Source organism: Perca flavescens, chromosome 16 (assembly GCF_004354835.1).
Source record: "Perca flavescens isolate YP-PL-M2 chromosome 16, PFLA_1.0, whole genome shotgun sequence".
Taxonomy (NCBI): domain Eukaryota; kingdom Metazoa; phylum Chordata; class Actinopteri; order Perciformes; family Percidae; genus Perca; species Perca flavescens.
Window position 1 is genome coordinate 29,954,987 of NC_041346.1, and position 23,418 is coordinate 29,978,404.

Here is a 23,418-nt window from a genome sequence, read left to right on the forward strand (position 1 = left end):
GAGGGTTAGAGTTAGAGAGAGAGTTAGTGACAGGGTGAGAGAGAGAGAGAGGGTTAGAGTTAGAGACAGGGTTAGAGTTAGAGAGAGGGAGGGAGAGTTAGAGACAGGGTTAGAGAGAGGGAGGGTTAGAGACAGGGTTAGAGAGAGGGAGGGTTAGAGAGAGGGAGGGAGGGTTAGAGAGAGAGAGTTAGAGACAGGGTTAGAGAGAGGGAGGGTTAGAGACAGGGTTAGAGAGAGAGGGAGGGTTAGAGAGAGGGTTAGAGAGAGAAGGGACATCAGCACGATGAAGACTGCAGGATTGATCTCAGACCAAGGGAACATCTGCTTTCTCTCTCACTCTCTCTCTCTAACCCTCTCTCTCTCTCCTCCTCCCTCTAACCCTGTAGCTCTGTTTCTCCCCCTCCAACTAGGGCTGCACGAGATGAGGATAATACCTAATTGTGATTAACTGTGCAGCCCCTCCCCTGTTTCCCTCTGTGGGTCTTTCTCTAACAACAGGGTGAAGACAGGTCTCTGAAGAGGACCGTCATAATGGACATGAGAGCAGATATTTTGTGCAGACTTGTTTAGTTTCTTCGTCTGAAAGCCATGTTGGACAATAACACGCTCAGGTCCTCACCCCATGTGTCCGAGCGCTGAGTGCTGCAGGTTCTGGATCTGCTGTTGCTGCCAGCATGTGACCGATCCAAGACCAGAACCTCCGAAGCCAGACAGAGAGGAGAGATCACTGCTGAGGGAGAACTCTGAGGGAGGGGGGAGAAAAAAACCCACACTAATGTCATTAATTACCCCACATGAGACGGAGCCTCTGGTGTTGTTGTGGTTACTGTTGTGTTAATGTATCCACCTGTCCTGCTGTACTCAGGAATCTCATGTACAGATGTACAGTACAGGCCAAAAGTTTGGACACACCTTCTCATTCAATGTTTCTTTATTTTCAAGACTATTTACATTGTAGATTCTCACTGAAGGCATCAAAACTATGAATGAACACATATGGAATTATGTACTTAACAAAAAAGTGTGAAATAACTGAAAACATGTCTTATATTTTAGATTCTTCAAAGTAGCCACCCTTTGCTTTTTTTGATAACTCTGCAAACCCTTGGTGTTCTCTCAATGAGCTTCATGAGGTAGTCACCTGAAATGGTTTTACCTTCACAGGTGTGCTTTGTCAGGGTTCATTAGTGGAAGTTTTTCCCTTATTAATAAAAAAGCAAAGGGTGGCTACTTTGAAGAATCTAAAATATAAGACATGTTTTCAGTTATTTCACACTTTTTTGTTAAGTACATAATTCCATATGTGTTCATTCATAGTTTTGATGCCTTCAGTGAGAATCTACAATGTAAATAGTCAGGAAAATAAAAAGGAAATGCATTTGAATGAGAAGGTGTGTTCAAACTTTTGGCCTGTACTGTATGTGTAGCCCAGTGGTCACCAACCTTTTCTAAACTGAGAGCTACTTCATGGGTATTGAGTCATACGAAGGGCTACCAGTTTGATACACTCTTTTTGCCTTTAGTTATATATGATTATTAATGATTAATGATGCTCATCTATGTGGAGACACTGATCATGTTAATGATTTCTCACAATAATTATCAAAAATGCCTTAACAAGGTGGGAAACAGATAATATACATTTTCATTTTTAGAACAGGCCTGAGGGCTACTCATGTGGTCCTTGGGGACTACCTGGTGCCCACGGGCCTCGTGTTGGTGACCCCTGGTGTAGACTACCTGAGTCATTCAATAGCATCATTGCAACACTAGTGGACCCTGCATTGAGTGCAGTTAGGTTCACTTCGACATTGTGGAACCATTGGCGTTTTAGTCTACATCACGTGTCAAACTCGAGGCCCGCAGGCCAAACGCATATCAATTTAGGTTCACAATAAATTTTGGCCTGCCTGGTTGCTTTTTCTGAAGTTTTTGTCACTTTTGCAGATGCTTTTGGTGCCTTTTTCCAACGTTTTTGGGGCCTTTTCTGGCGCTTTTTCCCAATGGTTTTGTTGCTTTTTATCTTTGATGGCTAAGTTACTTTTTTGGGGGCTTTATGGGGACCAAACTGTAAGTGAGAAGGCTATATGAGACACGCAATAATCAAGTAAAAGATCCTTGACTTTTTCGATGAAATAAAAGCATGTGAATAAACTAAACATGTCTGGCCCTTGATGTGATTCTTAGTGTCCAGTTTGGCCCTCTGGGAAATTGAGTTTGACACCTCTGGTCTACATGCTAATATCTGAACACTCGTGTATTGTGGAGCTCTGACTGTTGTAGTAATTTCTTCTTATTGTGTGTGTTTTATCTTGTATTTGTCTGTCTTTTGCTATGGACAATTTTTTTTGTGTGTGTCCTGAATAAAGAATATGATGGTGTTGTGGTACTGGTGTGTTGTGTTGTAATCACCTGTGCCGTAAGAAGAGGAGAGCGTGGACGGATACCCGCCCATCAACTGTCCAGGGAGGGTCTGAGCAGCGATGGACACTGCCGGAGTGGACAGCGTCTGGGCAGTCTGGGAGTGATTTATTCTCTGGTTCTGCGAAGACAAGTCCAATCTGTCAGACTTTATACATGTACTGATACTTAAAGTGTTCAGATCCTTCACTGAAGTGAAGAAAAGTAAAAAAAAAAAAAAACTCCACTGCAACTGTCGTACTGCATTCAGAACCCTACTTAAAGGTGCCCTGCCACACATTTCATGACTTTGTGGTAATGTCTGGACTTCTACCATGGACTTTACATTTTTTTTGTGTAAAAAATGCCTTGGTTACCTTGTTTCAAGCCATTCTAGCGCGGTATAGAAAGCCTGCAGGAAGACTCGGCTCGATTTCTGCCAGTTCTCATTAATATTCAACAAGCTAAGCTGTTTGAATCTGATTGGCTAACAGCTAGCCAATGAGAGCCTGGCTGTCAGAATCCTTTACCCCAGCCCAACTGGGCGAGCTCATGAATAGTAATGAGCTCAGGCAGCATGATGTCATACTGACCAGCTGTTGTGATTGGTCTGATTTCTCTGCTTCTCTCTGTTCAGTGGCTAGAGCTGGCAGAGGAGGCAGCAGTTCATTTTCACATTCACAACATAACACAAACACATATGGACCTGACAGATTTAAAAAAAATGCAAGTAAAAATGTTTTTGTATGGCAGGGCAACTTTTAAAGTATTATATTTAATTCTTTACCTTTTTTTTGACATGCTATACTAAGACTTTTTTCGACATACAGTACAGGCCAAAAGTTTGGACACACCTTCTCATTCAATGCATTTCCTTTTTATTTTCAGGACTATTTACATTGTAGATTCTCACTGAAGGCATCAAAACTATGAACGAACACATATGGAATTATGTACTTAACAAAAAAGTGTGAAATAACTGAAAACATGTCTTATATTTTAAGACATGTTTTCAGTTATTTCACACTTTTTTGTTAAGTACATAATCTGAATAAAAGGAAACGCATTGAATGAGAAAGTGTGTCCAAACTTTTGGCCTGTACTCTACTATACTATGTTGGTTTTTTATGACTAATTGAAACCGTCTGAAATAGTATAATGTGATGAACCCTCTTTTTAACTGCTTGTCTTTTTCTTTGTGTTGCAGATGCCAGTAGGTGTGGTCAGGTCGTCCTTGTGTCTTCCCAGTACTATAAGAACACAACTCACTTGTTCCATGATGGAAAGAGAGAAAGTGGAACCAATGCTCCATATGCTCCCCATCCTTTGTTTTTCCACTCGCTATTCTTTCACTCATGCATACATGCTGGCACTACTGACTGCTAAACCTTTTAATGTCTTGACATTTTGTTGTTTTAAATAAAAGAATGGTTTCTTTAAAGTAACTTTTTGTGTCACCTCTCGTTAATTTTCATGGTTCTTCAGCCATGAAGTATGAAAAGTAATACAGTTAAAGTATGTCTAAAAATAGTAATAAAAAGGCATAGTCTAAAAAGTAGTATGTCCAAAAGTCATAATATACTATGTCCAAAAAAGTCATAGTATAGTATGTCCAAAAAAGTCATAGTATAGTATGTCCACAAAAGTTATAGTATAGTATGTCAAAAAAGTCATAGTAGAAAAAGTCATAGTATAGTATGTCCAAAAAAGTTATAGTATGTCAAAAAAGTCATAGTAGAAAAAGTCACAGTATAGTATGTCCAAAAAAGTCATAGTATAGTATGTCCAAAAAAGTCATAGTATAGTATGTCCAAAAAGTCATCGTATAGTATGTCCAAAAAGGTCATAGTCCAGAAAGGTTACAGTATAGTATGTCCACAAAGGTCATAGTATAGTATGTCCAAAAAAGTCAAAAAAAGTCATAGTATAGTATGTCCAAAAAAGTCATAGTATAGTATGTCCAAAAAAGTCATAGTATTGTATGTCGAAAAAGTCAAAGTATAGTATGTCCAAAAATAGTATAGTATGTCCAAAAAAGTCATAAAAAGTCATAGTATAGTATGTCCAAAAAGTCATAGTATAGTATGTTGAAAAGTCATAAAAAGTCATAGTATAGTATGTTGAAAAGTCATAGTATAGTATGTCGAAAAAGTCATAGTATAGTATGTCCAAAAAGTCATAGTAGAAAAAGTCATAGTATAGTATGTCCACAAAAGTTATAGTATAGTATGTCAAAAAAATCATAGTAGAAAAAGTCATAGTATAGTATGTCCACAAAAGTCATAGTATAGTATGTCCAAAAAAGTCACAAAAAATCATAGTATAGTATGTCGAAAAAACTAAAAAAGTCATAGTATAGTATGTCCAAAAAGTCATAGTATAGTATGTTGAAAAGTCATAAAAAGTCATAGTATAGTATGTCCAAAAAAAGTCATAGTATAGTATGTCCAAAAAGTCATAGTATAGTATGTCCAAAAAGTCATAGTATAGTATGTTGAAAAGTCATAAAAAGTCATAGTATAGTATGTTGAAAAAAGTCATAGTATAGTATGTCAAAAAAGTCATAGTATAGTATGTCCAAAAAGTCATAGTAGAAAAAGTCATAGTATAGTATGTCCAAAAAGTTATAGTATAGTATGTCAAAAAAATCATAGTATAATATGTCCAAAAAAGTCATAGTATAGTATGTCCACAAAAGTCATAGTATAGTATGTCCAAAAAAGTCACAAAAAATCACAGTATAGTATGTCGAAAAAACTAAAAAAGTCATAGTATAGTATGTCCAAAATAGTATTTTATGTCCAAAAAAGTCATAAATAACTCATAGTATAGTATGTCCAAAAATGAAATAGTATAGTATGTCCAAAAAAGTCATGAAAAAGTCATAGTATAGTATGTTGAAAAAAGTCATAAAAAGTCATAGTATAGTATGTTAAAAAGTCATAGTATAGTATGTCCGAAAAAGTCATAGTATAGTATGTCCACAAAAGTTGTAGTATAGTATGTCAAAAAAATCATAGTAGAAAAAGTCATAGTATAGTATGTCCACAAAAGTCATAGTATAGTATGTCCAAAAAGTCACAAAAAGTCATAGTATAGCATGTTCAAAAATTTCCTAGTATAGTATGTCCAAAAAAGTCACAAAAAGTCATAGTATAGTATGTCCAAAAAAAGTCATAGTATAGTATGTTGAAAAAAGTCATAAAAAGTCATAGTATAGTATGTTGAAAAGTCATAAAAAGTAATAGTATAGTATGTTGAAAAAAGTCATAGTATAGTATGTCCACAAAAGTTATAGTATGTCAGAAAAATCATAGTAGAAAAAGTCATAGCATATAATGTCCACAAAGGTCATAGTATAGCATGTTCAAAAATTTCCTAGTATAGTATGTCCAAAAAAGTCACAAAAAGTCATAGTATAGTATGTCGAAAAAGTCATAGTATAGTATGTCCAAAAAAGTCATAAAAAAGTCATAGTATAGTATGTCCAAAAAGTCATAGTATAGTATGTCCAAAAAAGTCATAGTATAGTATGTCCACAAAAGTTATAGTATAGTATGTCAAAAAAGTCATAGTAGAAAAAGTCATAGTATAGTATGTCCAAAAAAGTTATAGTATAGTATGTCAAAAAAGTCATAGTAGAAAAAGTCACAAAAAGTCATAGTATAGTATGTCCAAAAAGTCATAGTATAGTATGTTGAAAAGTCATAAAAAGTCATAGTATAGTATGTTGAAAAAAGTCATAGTATAGTATGTCAAAAAAAGTCATAGTATAGTATGTCCAAAAAGTCATAGTAGAAAAAGACATAGTATAGTATGTCCACAAAAGTTATAGTATAGTATGTCAAAAAAATCATAGTAGAAAAAGTCATAGTATAGTATGTCCACAAAAGTCATAGTATAGTATGTCCAAAAAAGTCACAAAAAATCACAGTATAGTATGTCATAAAAAAACTAAAAAAAAAAAGTAGTATAGTATGTCCAAAAATAGTAGTATTTTATGTCCAAAAAAAGTCATAAATAACTCATAGTATAGTATGTCCAAAAAATGAAATAGTATAGTATGTCCAAAAAATAGTCATGAAAAGTCATAGTATAGTATGTCGAAAAAAGTCATAAAAAAGTCATAGTATAGTATGTCAAAAAAGTCATAGTATAGTATGTCCAAAAAAGTCATAGTATAGTATGTCCAAAAAGTCATAGTATAGTATGTCAAAAAAAGTCATAAAAAAGTCATAGTATAGTATGTCCAAAAAGTCATAGTATAGTATGTCCAAAAAGTCATAAAAAGTCATAGTATAGTATGTCCAAAAAAGTCATAGTATAGTATGTCCAAAAAGTCATAAAAAGTCATAGTATAGTATGTCCAAAAAAAATAGTATAGTATAGTATGTTGAAAATCAAAAAAAGTCAAAGTATATAGTATGTCCAAAAGTCATAAAAAGTCATAGTATAGTATGTTGAAAAAAGTCATAGTATAGTATGTCCACAAAAGTTATAGTATGTCAGAAAAATCATAGTAGAAAAAGTCATAGCATATAATGTCCACAAAAGTCATAGTATAGTATGTCCAAAAAATTCATAGTATAGTATGTCCAAAAAAGTCACAAAAAGTCATAGTATAGTATGTCCAAAAAGTCATAGTATAGTATGTCCAAAAAGTCTTAAAAAAAGTCATAGTATAGTATGTCCAAAAAGTCATAAAAGTCATAGTATAGTATGTCCAAAAAGTCATAGTATAGTATGTCCAAAAAGTCATAGTATAGTATGTCAAAAAAAGTCATAGTATAGTATGTCAAAAAAGTCATAGTATAGTATGTCCAAAAAAAAAATAGTATAGTATGTCAAAAAGTCATATAGTAAGTAGTCAAAAAATAGTATAGTAAAAAAGTCATAGTATAGTATGTCCAAAAATAAAAAGTCATAGTATAGTATGTCCAAAAAGTCATAGTATAGTATGTCCAAAAAAGTCATAAAAAAGTCATAGTATAGTATGTCCAAAAAAGTCATAGTATAGTATGTCCAAAAAAGTCATAGTATAGTATGTCCAAAAAAAGTCATAGTATAGTATGTCCAAAAAAGTATAGTATGTCCAAAAAGTCATAAAAAGTATAAAAAAAAAAGTCATAGTATAGTATGTCCAAAAAAGTCATAGTATAGTATGTCCAAAAAGTCATAGTATAGTATGTCCAAAAAGTCATAAAAAGTCATAGTATAGTATGTCCAAAAAGTCATAGTATAGTATGTCGAAAAGTCATAAAAAGTCATAGTATAGTATGTCCAAAAAGTCATAGTATAGTATGTCCAAAAAGTCATAGTATAGTATGTCCAAAAAGTCATAGTATAGTATGTCCAAAAAGTCATAAAAAAGTCATAGTATAGTATGTCCAAAAAAGTCATAGTATAGTATGTCCAAAAAAAAAGTCATAGTATAGTATGTCCAAAAAGTCATAGTATAGTATGTTGAAAAGTCATAAAAAGTCATAGTATAGTATGTCCAAAAAAGTCACAAAAAATCACAGTATAGTATGTCGAAAAAACTAAAAAAGTCATAGTATAGTATGTCGAAAATAGTATTAGTATGTCCAAAAAAGTCATGAAAAAGTCATAGTATAGTATGTTGAAAAAAGTCATAAAAAGTCATAGTATAGTATGTTGAAAAGTCATAAAAAGTCATAGTATAGTATGTCGAAAAAAGTCATAGTATAGTATGTCAAAAAAGTCATAGTATAGTATGTCCAAAAAGTCATAGTATAAAAAAAGTCATAGTATAGTATGTCCGAAAAAGTCATAGTATAGTATGTCCAAAAAAGTCATAAAAAAGTCATAGTATAGTATGTCAAAAAAAATAGTCATAAAAAAAAAAGTCATAGTATAGTATGTCCAAAAAGTCATAGTATAGTATGTCCAAAAAGTCTTAAAAAAAGTCATAGTATAGTATGTCCAAAAAAAAAGTCATAGTATAGTATGTCCAAAAAGTATAGTATAGTATGTCCAAAAAAGTCATAAAAAGTCATAGTATAGTATGTCCAAAAAAAGTCATAGTATAGTATGTCCAAAAAAGTCATAGTATAGTATGTCCAAAAAGTCATAGTATAGTATGTCCAAAAAAGTCATGAAAAGTAAAAAGTCATAGTATAGTATGTTGAAAAGTCATAAAAAGTCATAGTATAGTATGTCCAAAAAAGTCATAGTATAGTATGTCCAAAAGTCATAAAAAGTCATAGTATAGTATGTCCAAAAAGTCATAAAAGTCATAAAATAGTATGTCCAAAAAAAAAAAAAAGTCATAGTATGTCCAAAAAAAAAGTATAGTATAGTATGTCCAAAAAAGTCATAAAAAAGTCATAGTATAGTATGTCCAAAAAGTCATAAAAAGTCATAGTATAGTATGTCAAAAAAAAAGTCATAGTATAGTATGTCCAAAAAGTCATAGTATAGTATGTCAAAAAGTCATAGTATAGTATGTCAAAAAGTCATAGTATAGTATGTCCAAAAAAAAAAAGTCATAGTATAGTATGTCCAAAAAAGTCATAGTATAGTATGTCCAAAAAGTCATAGTATAGTATGTCGAAAGAAATCATAGTATAGAATGTCCAAAAAGTCAGTATGTCCAAAAAGTCATAGTATAGTATGTCGAAAAAAGTCATAAAAAGTCATAGTATAGTATGTCCAAAAAGTCATAGTATAGTATGTCCAAAAAAAAAGTCATAGTATAGTATGTCCAAAAAGTCAAAAAAATCATAGTATAGTATGTCAAAAAAACTAAAAAGTCATAGTATAAAATGTCAAAAAAATGTCATTTTAGTATGTCCAAAAAGTCATAAAAAAAAGTCATAGTATAGTATGTCCAAAAAAAAAATAGTATAGTATGTCCAAAAAAGTCATAAAAAGTCATAGTATAGTATGTTGAAAAAGTCATAAAAAGTCATAGTATAGTATGTCCAAAAGTGGTAAAAAAGTCATAGTATAGTATGTCAAAAATAGTATAGTCATAAAAGTATAGTATAGTATGTCAAAAAAGTCATAGTATAGTATGTCCAAAAAGTCATAGTAAAAGTCAAAATATAGTATGTAAAAAATGTCAAAAAAAGTCATAGTATAGTATGTCCAAAAAAAGTCATAGTATAGTATGTCCAAAAAGTCATAGTAAAAAAAAGTCATAGTATAGTATGTCCAAAAAAGTCATAGTATAGTATGTCCAAAAAAGTCATAAAAAAGTCATAGTATAGTATGTCCAAAAAAAAGTCATAGTATAGTATGTCCAAAAAAGTCATAGTATAGTATGTCCAAAAAGTCATAGTATAGTATAAAAAAGTCATAAAATAGTCAAAAAGTATAGTATAGTATGTTGAAAAAATGTCATAAAAAAGTCATAGTATAGTATGTCCAAAAAATAAAAAAGTAGTATAGTATGTCCAAAAAGTCATAGTATAGTATGTCCAAAAAAAGTCATAAAAAGTATAGTATGTCCAAAAAGTCATAGTATAGTATGTCCAAAAAAAGTCATAAAAAATAGTCATAGTATAGTATGTCCAAAAAAAAGTCATAGTATAGTATGTCATAAAAGTCATAAAATAAAAAGTCAAAAAGTCATAGTATAGTATGTCAAAAAAGTCATAGAATAGTATGTCGAAAAAAGTCATAAAACAGTCATAGTATAGTATGTCCAAAAAGTCATAGTATAGCATGTCCAAAAAGTCATAGTATAGTATGTCCAAAAGTCAAAAAAAGTCATAGTATAGTATGTCCAAAAAAGTCATAGTATAGTATGTCCAAAAAAGTCATAAAAAGTCATAGTATAGTATGTCCAAAAAAAGTCATAGTATAGTATGTCCAAAAAGGTCATAAAAAGTCATAGTATAGTATGTCCAAAAAAGTCATAGTATAGTATGTCAAAAAGTCAAAAAAAAGTCATAAAAGTATAGTATGTCCAAAAAAAGTCATAGTATAGTATGTCCAAAAAGTCATATAGTATATAGTATGTCAAAAAAAAAAAAGTCATAGTATAGTATGTCCAAAAAAGTCATAGTATAGTATGTCAAAAAAGTCATAGTATAGTATGTCCAAAAAGTCATAGTATAGTATGTCCAAAAAGTCATAGTATAGTATGTCCAAAAAAGTCATAAAAAAGTCATAGTATAGTATGTCCAAAAAGTCTCAAAAAAGTCATAGTATAGTATGTCAAAAAAAGTCATAGTATAGTATGTCCAAAAAAGTCATAAAAAAGTCATAGTATAGTATGTCCAAAAAAAGTCATAGTAAAAAAAATCAAAGTCATAAAGTATGTCCAAAAAAAGTCATGAAAAGTATGTCAAAAAAGTATAGTATAGTATGTCCAAAAAAGTCATAAAAAGTCATAGTATAGTATGTTGAAAAGTCATAAAAAGTCATAGTATAGTATGTTGAAAAGTCATAAAAAGTCATAGTATAGTATGTTGAAAAAAGTCATAGTATAGTATGTCCAAAAAGTCATAGTATAGTATGTCCAAAAAGTCATAGTATAGTAAAAAAAAGTCATAAAAAGTCATAGTATGTCCAAAAAAGTCATAGTATAGTATGTCATAAAATGTCCAAAAAGTCATAGTATAGTATGTCAAAAAATAGTATAGTATGTATGTCAAAAAGTCATAGTATAGTATATCCAAAAAAGTCATAGTATAGTATGTCAAAAAATCATAGTATAAAAAAAAGTCATAGTATAGTATGTCCAAAAAGTCATAGTATAGTATGTCCAAAAAATAGTATAGTATGTCAAAAAGTCATAGTATAGTATGTCAAAAAAGTCATAGTATAGTATGTCCAAAAAAGTCATAAAAAAGTCATAGTATAGTATGTCCAAAAAGTCTCAAAAAAGTCATAGTATAGTATGTCAAAAAAGTCATAGTATAGTATGTCAAAAAAGTCATAAAATAGTATGTCAAAAAGTCATAGTATAGTATGTCCAAAAATCAAAAGTATAGTATGTCCAAAAAAAGTCATAAAAAAGTCATAGTATATAAAAATAAGTCATAAAAAGTCATAGTATAGTATGTTGTCAAAAGTCATAGTATAGTATGTCCAAAAAAGTCATAGTATAAAAAAAAAAGTCATAGTATAGTATGTCCAAAAAGTCATAGTATAGTATGTCCAAAAAAATCAAAAAATAATAAAAAGTCATAGTATAGTATGTCCAAAAAAAATAAAAAGTATAGTATGTCCAAAAAAAGTCATAAAAAACTCATAGTATAGTATGTCCAAAAAGTCATAGTATAGTATGTCAAAAAGTCATAGTATAAAGTATGTATGTCAAAAAAATGTCATAGTAGTATAGTATGTCAAAAGTCATAAAAAAGTCATAGTATAGTATGTCAAAAAAGTCATAGTATAGTATGTCCAAAAAGTCATAAAAAAGTATAGTATAAAAAAAAGTCATAGTATAGTATGTCCAAAAAGTCATAGTATAGTATGTCCAAAAAGTCATAAAAAGTCAAAAATAGTCATAGTATAGTATGTCCAAAAAAGTCATAGTATAGTATGTCAAAAAAATAGTCATAAATGTCAAAAAAGTCATAGTATAGTATGTCCAAAAAAGTCATAGTATAGTATGTCCAAAAAATAGTCAAAAAAGTCATAGTATAGTATGTCAAAAAGTCATATCATAGTATAGTATGTCCAAAAAGTCATAAAAAAAGTCATAGTATAGTATGTCAAAAAAACATAAAATAGTATGTCCAAAAAAGTCATAAAAAGTATTTTATGTCCAAAAAGTCATAGTAAGTATGTCAAAAAAGTCATAGTATAGTATGTCCAAAAAAATCAATAGTATAGTATGTCCAAAAAGTCATAGTAAAAATGTCATAAAGTATAGTATAGTATGTGAAAAAAGTCAAAAAAGTCATAGTATAGTATGTTGAAAAAAATAAAAATAGTATAGTATGTCCAAAAAGTCATAGTATAGTATGTCCAAAAAGTCATAAAAAAAAAGTCATAGTATAGTATGTCAAAAAGTCATAGTATAGTATGTCCAAAAAGTCTCAAAAAAGTCATAGTATAGTATGTCCAAAAAGTCATAGTATAGTATGTCGAAAAAAATAGTATAGTATGTCCAAAAAGTCATAGTATAGTATGTCCAAAAAGTCATAGTATAGTATGTCCAAAAATGTCATAGTATAGTATGTCCAAAAAGTCATAGTATAGTATGTCCAAAAAAAAGTCATAGTATAGTATGTCCAAAAATCATAAATAGTATAGTATGTCCAAAAAAGTCATAAAAGTCATGTCATAAAGTATAAAAAAAGTCATAAAATAGTCATAAAAAAGTCATAAAAAGTATAGTATAGTCCAAAAAAAAAGTCATAGTATAGTATGTCCAAAAAGTCATAGTATAGTATGTCCAAAAAAAAGTCATAGTATAGTAAAAAAAAAAGTCATAGTATAGTATGTCCCAAAAAGTCATAAAAAAGTCATATAGTATAGTATGTCATAAAATAGTATAGTATGTCAAAAAAATCATAGTAGAAAAAGTCATAGTATAGTATGTCCAAAAAAGTCATAGTATAGTATGTCCAAAAAAGTCATAGTATAGTATGTCCAAAAATGTCATAGTCTGTCCAAAAAGTCACAAAAACGTCATAGTATAGTATGTCCAAAAATAGTATAGTATGTCCAAAAAAGTCATAAAAAGTCATAGTATAGTATGTCCAAAAAAGTCATAAAAAGTCATAGTATAGTATGTCGAAAAGTCATAGTATAGTATGTCCAAAAAGTCATAGTATAGTATGTCCAAAAAGTCATAGTATAGTATGTCCAAAAAAAAAGTCATAGTATAGTATGTCCAAAAAAGTCATAGTATAGTATGTCAAAAATAGTAGTCATAAAAAGTCATATAGTATGTCAAAAAGTATGTCAAAAAGTCATAGTATAGTATGTCCAAAAAAGTCATAGTATAGTATGTCCAAAAAGTCATAAAATAGTCATAAAGTCAAAAAAGTCATAGTATAGTATGTCCAAAAAAAGTCATTAAAAAGTCATATAGTGTAGTATGTCATAAAAGTCATAGTATAGTATGTCATAAAAGTCATAGTATAGTATGTCAAAAAAGTCATAGTATAGTATGTCCAAAAGTCATAAAAAAAAGTCATATGTAGTATGTCAAAAAAGTCATAGTATAGTATGTCCAAAAAAAGTCATAGTATAGTATGTCCAAAAAATAAAAAAAGTCATAGTATAGTATGTCCAAAAAAAAGTCATATTATAGTATCCATGTCAAAAAAAGTCATAGTATAGTATGTCCAAAAAGTCATAAAATAGTATGTCATAAAATAGTAAAAGTCATAGTATAGTCATAAAAAGTCATATAGTATAGTAAAAAGTCAAAAAAGTCATAGTATAGTATGTCAAAAAAAAGTAGTATAGTATGTCATAAAAAGTCATAGTATAGTATGTCAAAAAAGTCATAGTATAGTATGTCAAAAAAAGACAAAAAGTCATAGTATAGTATGTCAAAAAAACTCATAGTATAGTATGTCCAAAAAAAGTCATAAGAAGTCATAGTATAGTATAGTATGTCCAAAAAAGTCATAGTATAGTATGTCAAAAAAAAAGTATAGTATGTCAAAAAAAATAGTCATAGTATAGTATGTCCAAAAAAGTCATAGTATAGTATGTCCAAAAAAATCATAAAAGTCATAGTATAGTATGTCCAAAAAAAAGTCATAGTAGTATGTATGTCCAAAAAAAAAGTCATAGTATAGTATGTCCAAAAAGTCATAGTATAGTATGTCAAAAAAAAAAGTCATAAAAAAAAAAGTCATAGTATAGTATGTCCAAAAAATAGTATAGTATGTCAAAAAAAAAATAGTATAGTATGTCAAAAAAGTCATAGTATAGTATGTCCAAAAAAGTCATAGTATAGTATGTCCAAAAAAGTCATAGTATAGTAAAAAAAGTCATAGTATAGTATGTCCAAAAAAGTCATAAAAAAGTCATAGTATAGTATGTCCAAAAAAGTCATAGTATAGTATGTCCAAAAAGTCATAAAAAAAGTCATAGTATAGTATGTCCAAAAAGTCATAGTATAGTATGTCCAAAAAGTCATAGTATAGTATGTCCAAAAAATCATAGTATAGTATGTCCAAAAAGTCATGTCATAGTATAGTATGTCATAAAAAGTATAGTATGTCAAAAAGTCATATAGTATGTCAAAAAAAGTCATAGTAAAAATGTCATAGTATAGTATGTCATAAAATATAGTATAGTATGTCCAAAAAAGTCATAAAAAGTCATAGTATAGTATGTCCAAAAAGTCATAGTATAGTATGTCAGAAAAGTCATAGTATAGTATGTCAAAAAAGTCATAGTAAAGTATGTCCAAAAAGTCATAGTATAGTATGTCCAAAAAAGTCATAGTATAGTATGTCCAAAAAGTCATAGTATAGTATGTCTAAAAACGTCATAGTATGTCAAAAAAGTAATGAAAAAAGTCATAGTATAGTATGTCCACAAAAGTCATAGTATAGTATGTCCAAAAAAGTCACAAAAAGTCATAGTAGAAAAAGTCATAGTATAGTATGTCCAAAAAAGTCATTAAAAAGTCATAGTGTAGTATGTCCACAAAAGTTATAGTATAGATGTCAAAAAAGTCATAGTAGAAAAAGTCTTGTATAGTATGTCCAAAAAAGTCGGTATAGTATGTCCAAAAAAGTCATAGTATAGTATGTCGAAAAGTCATAGTATAGTATGTCCAAAAAAGTCATAGTATAGTATGTCCAAAAATTTAATAAAAAGTTTTATAGTATGTCCAAAAAAAGTCATAGTATAGTATGTCCAAAAAAGTCATAAAAAAAAGTCATAGTATAGTATGTCCAAAAGTCATAGTATAGTATGTCCAAAAGTCATAAAAAGTCATAGTATAGTATGTCCAAAAAGTCATAGTATAGTATGTCCAAAAAGTCATAGTATAGTATGTCCAAAAAAAGTCATAGTATAGTATGTCTAAAAAAAGTCATAGTATGTCAAAAAGTCATAAAGTATGTCAAAAAAAAAAAAAGATAGTATAGTATGTCCAAAAAGTCATAGTATAGTATGTCCAAAAAAAAAGTCAAAAAGTCATAGTATAGTATGTCCAAAAATGTCCTAGTATAGTCCAAAAAGTCATAAAAGTCATAGTAAAAAAGTCATAGTATAAAATGTCAAAAAAAATAGTATGTCAAAAAATAGTATGTCAAAAAAAGTCATAGTATAGTATGTCCAAAAAAAAGTCATAGTATAGTATGTCCAAAAAGTCATAGTATAGTATGTCCAAAAAAAAAGTCATAGTATAGTATGTCGAAAAAAATCATAGTATAGTATGTCCAAAAAGTCAAAAAAAGTCATAGTATGTCAAAAAAGTCATAGTATAGTATGTCCAAAAAAGTCATAGTATAGTATGTCCAAAAAAGTCATAGTATAGTATGTCCAAAAAGTCATAGTATAGTATAGTATGTCCAAAAAAGTCATAGTATAGTATGTCGAAAAAGTCTTAAAAAAAGTCATAGTATGTCAAAAAGTCATAGTATAGTATGTCCAAAAAGTCATAAAAAGTCATAGTATAGTATGTCCAAAAAAGTCATAGTATAGTATGTCTAAAAAAATAGTATAGTATGTCGAAAGAAATCATAGTATAGAATGTCAAAAAAGTCATTAAAAAAAGTCATAGTATGTCAAAAAAGTCATAAAAAGTCATAGTATAGTATGTCAAAAAAGTCATAGTATAGTATGTCCAAAAATGTCATAGTATAGTATGTCAAAAAAGTCATAGTATAGTATGTCCAAAAAATAGTATAGTATGTCCAAAAAAGTCATAAAAAAGTCATAGTATAGTATGTCCAAAAAAAGTCATAAAAAGTCATAGTATAGTATGTCCAAAAAAGTCATAGTATAGTATGTCCAAAAAGTCATAGTATAGTATGTCCAAAAAGTCATAGTATAGTATGTCCAAAATGTCATAGTATAGTATGTCCAAAAAGTCATAGTATAGTATGTCCAAAAAAAAAGTCATAGTATGTCAAAAAAGTCATAAAAAGTCATAGTATAGTATGTCCACAAAAGTCATAGTATAGTATGTCCAAAAAAGTCATAGTATAGCATGTCCAAAAATGTCCTAGTATAGTATGTCTAAAAAAGTCACAAAAAGTCATAGTAGAAAAAGTCATAGTATAGTATGTCCAAAAAAGTCATAAAAAGTCATAGTATAGTATGTCCAAAAAAGTCACAAAAAAGTCTTAGTATAGCATGTCCAAAAATGTCCTAGTATAGTATGTTCAAAAAAGTCACAAAAAGTCATAGTAGAAAAAGTCATAGTATAGTATGTCCAAAAAAGTCATAAAAAAGTCATAGTATAGTATGTCCACAAAAGTCATAGTATAGTATGTCAAAAAAGTCATAGTAGAAAAAGTCATAGTATAGTATGTCCAAAAAAGTCATAGTATAGTATGTCCAAAAAAGTCATAAAAAAGTCATAGTATAGTATGTCCAAAAATGTCATAGTATTGTATGTTGAAAAAGTCATAGTATAGTATGTCCAAAAAAGTCACAAAAAAGTCATAGTATAGTATGTCCAAAAATAGTATAGTATGTCCAAAAAAGTCATAAAAAGTCATAGTATAGTATGTCCAAAAATTTAATTTTATAGTATCCAAAAAAAGTCATAGTATAGTATGTCCAAAAAAGTCATAAAAAGTCATAGTATAGTATGTCGAAAAGTCATAGTATAGTATGTCCAAAAAGTCATAGTAAAGTATGTCCAAAAAGGTCATAGTATACTATGTCCAGAAAGGTCACAGTATAGTATGTCTAAAAACGTCATAGTATGTCAAAAAAAGTAATGAAAAAAGTCATAGTATAGTATGTCCACAAAAGTCATAGTATATTATGTCCAAAAAAGTCACAAAAAAGTCCTAGTATAGCATGTCCAAAAATGTCCTAGTATAGTATGTCCAAAAAAGTCATAGTATAGTATGTCCAAAAAACTAAAAAAGTCATAGTATAGTATGTCGAAAATAGTATTTTATGTCCAAAAAAGTCATAAAAAAGTCATAGTATAGTATGTCCAAAAAGTCATAAAAAGTCATAGTATAGTATGTCCAAAAAGTCATAAAAAGTCATAGTATAGTATGTCCAAAAAAGTCATTAAAAGTCATAGTATATGTCCAAAAAGTCATAGTATAGTATGTCCAAAAAAATCATAAAGAAATCATAGGATAGTATGTTGAAAAAGTCATAGTATAGTATGTCATAAAAAATACTCCTACTCTACTACATTTCCAAGAGAAATAAGTAATGGTATTGAAATGAGCTCTCTGTAGTATTGTCTACCTCTTGTTAAATTTAAGCATTACTCACCAACATCAGATCAAAGTCCTCACACTGCAGGGCAGCATTAAAGCACAGACTACAATCAGTCTCCACACGGGGAGATCAAGACATAAACAGAGATAGAATAAAACGAAATGCCGTGGAAGTAAAGATGAAAGCAGCACTCACGATGGTGGGCATGTTGTTGCACTTGTTGGAGCCCGGGGGCATCAGCGTCCGCAGGTCAGGCTTACGGCTCATGCTCATTGGAGGACTTTTTTCGTGCATGTTCTTGGAGACGCCTGCTGGAGACAGCAGCCCAGGGGATGTGCAGTGGTTACCGTAGCTACCGTTTCCTGGAGACAATCACAGGTGGAGAGGTTCATGATTAAGTCTCGTGTTTCCATCGGGTCTGATAGACCTTTTTCACGGCAGATATGTTGACATGTCATAGTAGGAAAAGCACAGGTGTATTCATTCAAAAGCATTACTGATGGCTGCATTCCACTTAGGAGAGACCCTGGTATTAAACCATTAATGATGGCTGCATTCCACTTAGGAGAGGCCCTGGTATTAAACCATTAATGATGGCTGCATTCCACTTAGGAGAGGCCCTGGTATTAAACCATTAATGATGGCTGCATTCCACTTAGGAGAGGTCCTGGTATTAAACCATTAATGATGGCTGCATTCCACTTAGGAGAGGTCCTGGTATTAAACCATTAATGATGGCTGCATTTCACTTAGGAGAGACACTGGTATTAAACCATTAATGATGGCTGCATTCCACTTAGGAGAGGTCCTGGTATTAAACCATTACTGATGGCTGCATTCCACTTAGGAGAGACCCTCGTATTAAACCATTAATGATGGCTGCATTCCACTTAGGAGAGACCCTGGTATTAACCCATTACTGATGGCTGCATTCCACTTAGGAGAGACCCTGGTATTAAACCATTACTGATGGCTGCATTCCACTTAGGAGAGACCCTGGTATTAACCCATTACTGATGGCTACATTCCACTTAGGAGAGACCCTGGTATTAAACCATTAATGATGGCTGCATTCCACTTAGGAGAGACCCTGGTATTAAACCATTACTGATGGCTACATTCCACTTAGGAGAGACCCTGGTATTAAACCATTACTGATGGCTGCATTCCACTTAGGAGAGACCCTGGTATTAACCCATTACTGATGGCTGCATTCCACTTAGGAGAGACCCTGGTATTAAACCATTACGGATGGCTGCATTCCACTTAGGAGAGACCCTGGTATTAAACCATTACTGATGGCTGCATTCCACTTAGGAGAGACCCTGGTATTAAACCATTACTGATGGCTGCATTCCACTTAGGAGAGGTCCTGGTATTAAACCATTAATGATGGCTACATTCCACTTAGGAGAGGTCCTGGTATTAAACCATTACTGATGGCTGCATTCCACTTAGGAGAGACCCTGGTATTAAACCATTAATGATGGCTGCATTCCACTTAGGAGAGACCCTGGTATTAAACCATTAATGATGGCTACATTCCACTTAGGAGAGGTCCTGGTATTAAACCATTACTGATGGCTGCATTCCACTTAGGAGAGACCCTGGTATTAAACCATTAATGATGGCTGCATTCCACTTAGGAGAGACCCTGGTATTAAACCATTAATGATGGCTGCATTCCACTTAGGAGAGACCCTGGTATTAAACCATTACTGATGGCTGCATTCCACTTAGGAGAGGTCCTGGTATTGTTCATGCTGACTCACTGAAATATCTTACTGGGACACTTGATGGAACTGAGCCATCGTTAAGGTTATCAGTTCCAGCTGTGCTTCTCCTACTATGACAAGTCAACATGTCTGCTGTGAGAAAGGTCCATTTAACCCCATTTTCAAAAATGTCTTCAGTCTTTACAGTGGGAGGAAACCCACGCAAACACGGGTAGAACATGCAAACTGCACATGGAAAGGCCCGGAAGGACCTGGATTTGGACCCAGAATCTTCTGGCTGTGAGGCAGAAGTGCTTTAACCACTGAGCCACCGTGCTGCCTAAAAGCACGATCAGTTCACTACTTTCATTGAATTAGGGTGTTTGATAAAATTGTATAGCATTTTAATTTTTTGTATATATATATATATATATATATAACATTGAAAGTGACTAGGCAAGGTGTGATTTTAGTTTTTCTGTTTTTTTGGGTTAGTTCAAGAATAAAAACACGTTGAAGTTGAACTGGTCCCAACCAGCTCTCTGTAAAGGTCAGACTGTCTTACCCACGTTGGAGACCACGTTGCTCGTCAGCTCTGAACCCATTAGACCTACGGACACAAAACATCTCCCTTTAAAAAGGTATTACTGAAGGAAAGAAGACCAGCAATAGGACATCTGATTCATAAAGGCTGATTTATGGTGCTGCGGAGGCTCCACGTAGAGCTTTTCAACGCAGCCTACGTTAGCGGACTGAAGTTTATACTGGTTTATACGTTGGTGTGTGCGTCGATCTCAAGGGCATGACATTGCGTTCAACATTGTGGCGGTTGTTGAGGTTTCCAAATATCTAGGGAGGTCCCGGGACATGTCTGCATGGATTAAGAAAAGGGAGAAAACTTTTAGATAAACATTTTCTTTTTAAAAGTGACAAAAACATTGGAAAAAGCCTCCCGGAAGGCTAAAAAAGGCAACAAAACCTCAACAAAAAAATGACAAAAACGTTGAAAAAAGCGCAAAAAAAAGTTCACGTTACTTTATTTATACCCGGAGGTAGATTTTGTTTGCAGTAGAGTCACACATCATCACATTTTCCCACATCCTCACATTATCACACATCAGAAAAGTTGTTATCGGTCCAGAATAAGATAATACATAAACCTACATAAAAGACTAGTAAACACTTATAGCTATAACTTGTTCCTCAATGTAATAGCTACAGGAACAAAACTGTTTTTGTGTCTTTTTGTTTTACACCTGGGGATCATAAACCTACGTCCAGAGGGTAAAAGCTGGAATTCTGTGTGCAGTGAATGAGAACTGTCGTTTAAAATTGAACTAGTTATGCGCTGTACCTGTTTTGTGTACAGGGTCTCCACGTTAGGCTGTGGCTCAACAATCAACCTGCTAGACCACTTTACTACTACTTGGAGTGAGTTTTTATTTTTCACATTGAGGTTCCCAAACCAGGCTGCTAGCGCAAATGTTAAAACAGATTCAATAAAAGCGTTATAAAAAAGGATCATGATGGATTTATCAACATGGAATTTACCCAATTTCCTCAAACAAAACAGGCGCTGATGCCCTTTTTTACGTACCAGTTCACAGTTAAGTGTTCAAATGTGAGTTTGGAGTCTATTATCATCCCCAGATATTTATACGAATTTTGACCGAAATAATCGCGATTATATTTTTTTCCATAATCGAGCAGCCCTACGGTCGATTTAACGCAGAACCATAAATCGGCCTTAACTGTTCATCGTAGCGTAGCTGGCATGATGCTCATATATGTTCATACCTGCGTTTCCGGTGCTGGACGGCCTCTGGGGGGACATGCTGTTTCTCTGCAGGGAGGGATGTGAGTGAGAGACGGGCAGCAGGTTGTGGTTCCCTAAACCACAGTTTACCCCGGGGTGTGAGTACAGCAGGCCACTGGGGTTGCTGCTGGGCATGGAGACCCCCATATCGTAGCTGGAGGGAAGCAGGCCCTGCTGGACAACACAGCAGAGCTCACACATGACCCAAACACACTGCCACTTACCCAGGGACTGCACTTCTGTACTTAGGCTGTCAAAACTGTCCAAAAATGAGAGGGGGGAAACGCCAGAGCAGGGGGAATGAGAGGGGGAAATGCCAGAGCAGGGGGAATGAGATGAGAAGGGGGAAAACACCAGAGCAGGGGGAATGAGATGAGAGGGGGAAACGCCAGATCAGGGGGAATGAGAGGGAGAATGAGATGAGAAGGGGGAAACGCTAGAGCAGGGGGAATGAGATGAGAAGGGGGAAACGCTAGAGCAGGGGGAATGAGATGAGAGGGGGAAGCACCAGAGCAGGGGGAATGAGAGGGGGAAACACCAGAGCAGGGGGAATGAGAGGGGGAAACACCAGAGCGAATGAGAGGGGGGAACGTCAGAGCAGGGGAATGAGAGGGGGAAAAACCAGAGCAGGGGGAATGAGAGGGGGAAACGCCAGAGCAAGGGGAATGAGATGAGAGGGGGAAACACCAGAGCAGGGGGAATGAGATGAGAGGGGGAAACACCAGAGCAGGGGGAATGAGATGAGAGGGGGAAACGCCAGAGCAGGGGGAATGAGATGAGAGGGCGAAACACCAGAGCAGGGGGAATGAGATGAGAGGGGGAAACACCAGAGCAGGGGGAATCAGATGAGAGACCAGAGCCAAAACGTAACACTGTAAATGTCGCCTTTGCCGACAGCAGATTCTGAACTCTGGGCGATAACGAACGTTAGAAGCTGCGGTCGGGGAACTTACGCAGATTCTCTGTCTGTTGATCATGAGGTCGATGTCTTCGTTGATTTTTCGGTATTTGTCGTCGGACTCGGGGCTCTGGCCGGCAGAGTCGTCGGCCTCGATGTCGGGGCTGTCGCAGCCGTTTAAACCCTTTTTACGCAGCGTCTGCACACAGGAGAGTAACATGTCAGGTAACATGGGTTAGTAATGTAATGTAAGGAGAGTAACATGTCAGGTAACATGGCTTAGTAATGTAATGTAAGGAGAGTAACATGTCAGGTAACATGGCTTAGTAATGTAATATAAGGAGAGTAACATCTCAGGTAACATGGGTTAGTAATGTAATATAAGGAGAGTAACATGTCAGGTAACATGGCTTAGTAATGTAATGTAAGGAGAGTAACATGTCAGGTAACATGGCTTAGTAATGTAATATAAGGAGAGTAACATGTCAGGTAACATGGGTTAGTAATGTAATATAAGGAGAGTAACATGTCAGGTAACATGGCTTAGTAATGTAATGTAAGGAGAGTAACATGTCAGGTAACATGGGTTAGTAACGTAATGTAATGTAAGGAGAGCAACATGGCTTAGTAATGTAATGTAAGGAGAGTAACATGGGTTAGTAACGTAATGTAAGGAGAGTAAAATGGGTTAGTAACGTAATGTAAGGAGAGTAAGATGGGTTAGTAACGTAATGTAAGGAGAGTAACATGGGTTAGTAACGTAATGTAAGGAGAGTAACATGGGTTAGTAACGAAATGTAAGGAGAGTAACATGGCTTAGTAATGTAATGTAAGGAGAGTAACATGGGTTAGTAACGTAATGTAAGGAGAGTAACATGGCTTAGTAATGTAATGTAAGGAGAGTAACATGGGTTAGTAACGAATGTAAGGAGAGTAAAATGGGTTAGTAACGAATGTAAGGAGAGTAACATGGCTTAGTAATGTAATGTAAGGAGAGTAACATGGGTTAGTAATGTAATGTAAGGAGAGTAACATGGGTTATTAACGTAATGTAAGGAGAGTAAAATGGGTTAGTAATGTAATGTAAGGAGAGTAACATGGCTTAGTAATGTAATGTAAGGAGAGTAACATGGCTTAGTAATGTAATGTAAGGAGAGTAACATGGGTTAGTAATGTAATGTAAGGAGAGTAACATGGTTAGTAACGTAATGTAAGGAGAGTAACATGGGTTAGTAACGTAATGTAAGGAGAGTAACATGTCAGGTAACATGGCTTAGTAA

General features: G+C 32.8%; 1 protein-coding gene and 1 long non-coding RNA gene across 4 annotated transcripts in view; one reads left to right on the forward strand and one right to left on the reverse strand.

The window, feature by feature from the left end:
• LOC114571033 (uncharacterized) overlaps window positions 1-3,845 on the forward strand; it is a 40,093-nt gene extending 36,248 nt beyond the window's left edge. Inside the window, exon 2 of the long non-coding RNA XR_003694608.1 lies at window positions 3,608-3,845. This is a non-coding gene — a long non-coding RNA (uncharacterized LOC114571033). The remainder of the gene's footprint in view (window positions 1-3,607) is intronic.
• The window catches only part of LOC114571030 (myocyte-specific enhancer factor 2C), a 77,506-nt gene that overhangs the window by 1,557 nt on the left and 52,531 nt on the right, over window positions 1-23,418 (reverse strand). For 2 of the 3 annotated variants that reach the window (XM_028601793.1, XM_028601794.1), the window contains 6 exons: window positions 22,194-22,337; window positions 21,222-21,414; window positions 19,990-20,034; window positions 17,905-18,071; window positions 2,413-2,542; window positions 620-743 (listed from right to left, as the gene is read on the reverse strand). In XM_028601793.1, the coding sequence (XP_028457594.1) occupies window positions 620-743; window positions 2,413-2,542; window positions 17,905-18,071; window positions 19,990-20,034; window positions 21,222-21,414; window positions 22,194-22,337 (803 nt within the window). The remainder of the gene's footprint in view (window positions 1-619; window positions 744-2,412; window positions 2,543-17,904; window positions 18,072-19,989; window positions 20,035-21,221; window positions 21,415-22,193; window positions 22,338-23,418) is intronic. The other variant, XM_028601795.1, reaches the window with a different exon arrangement.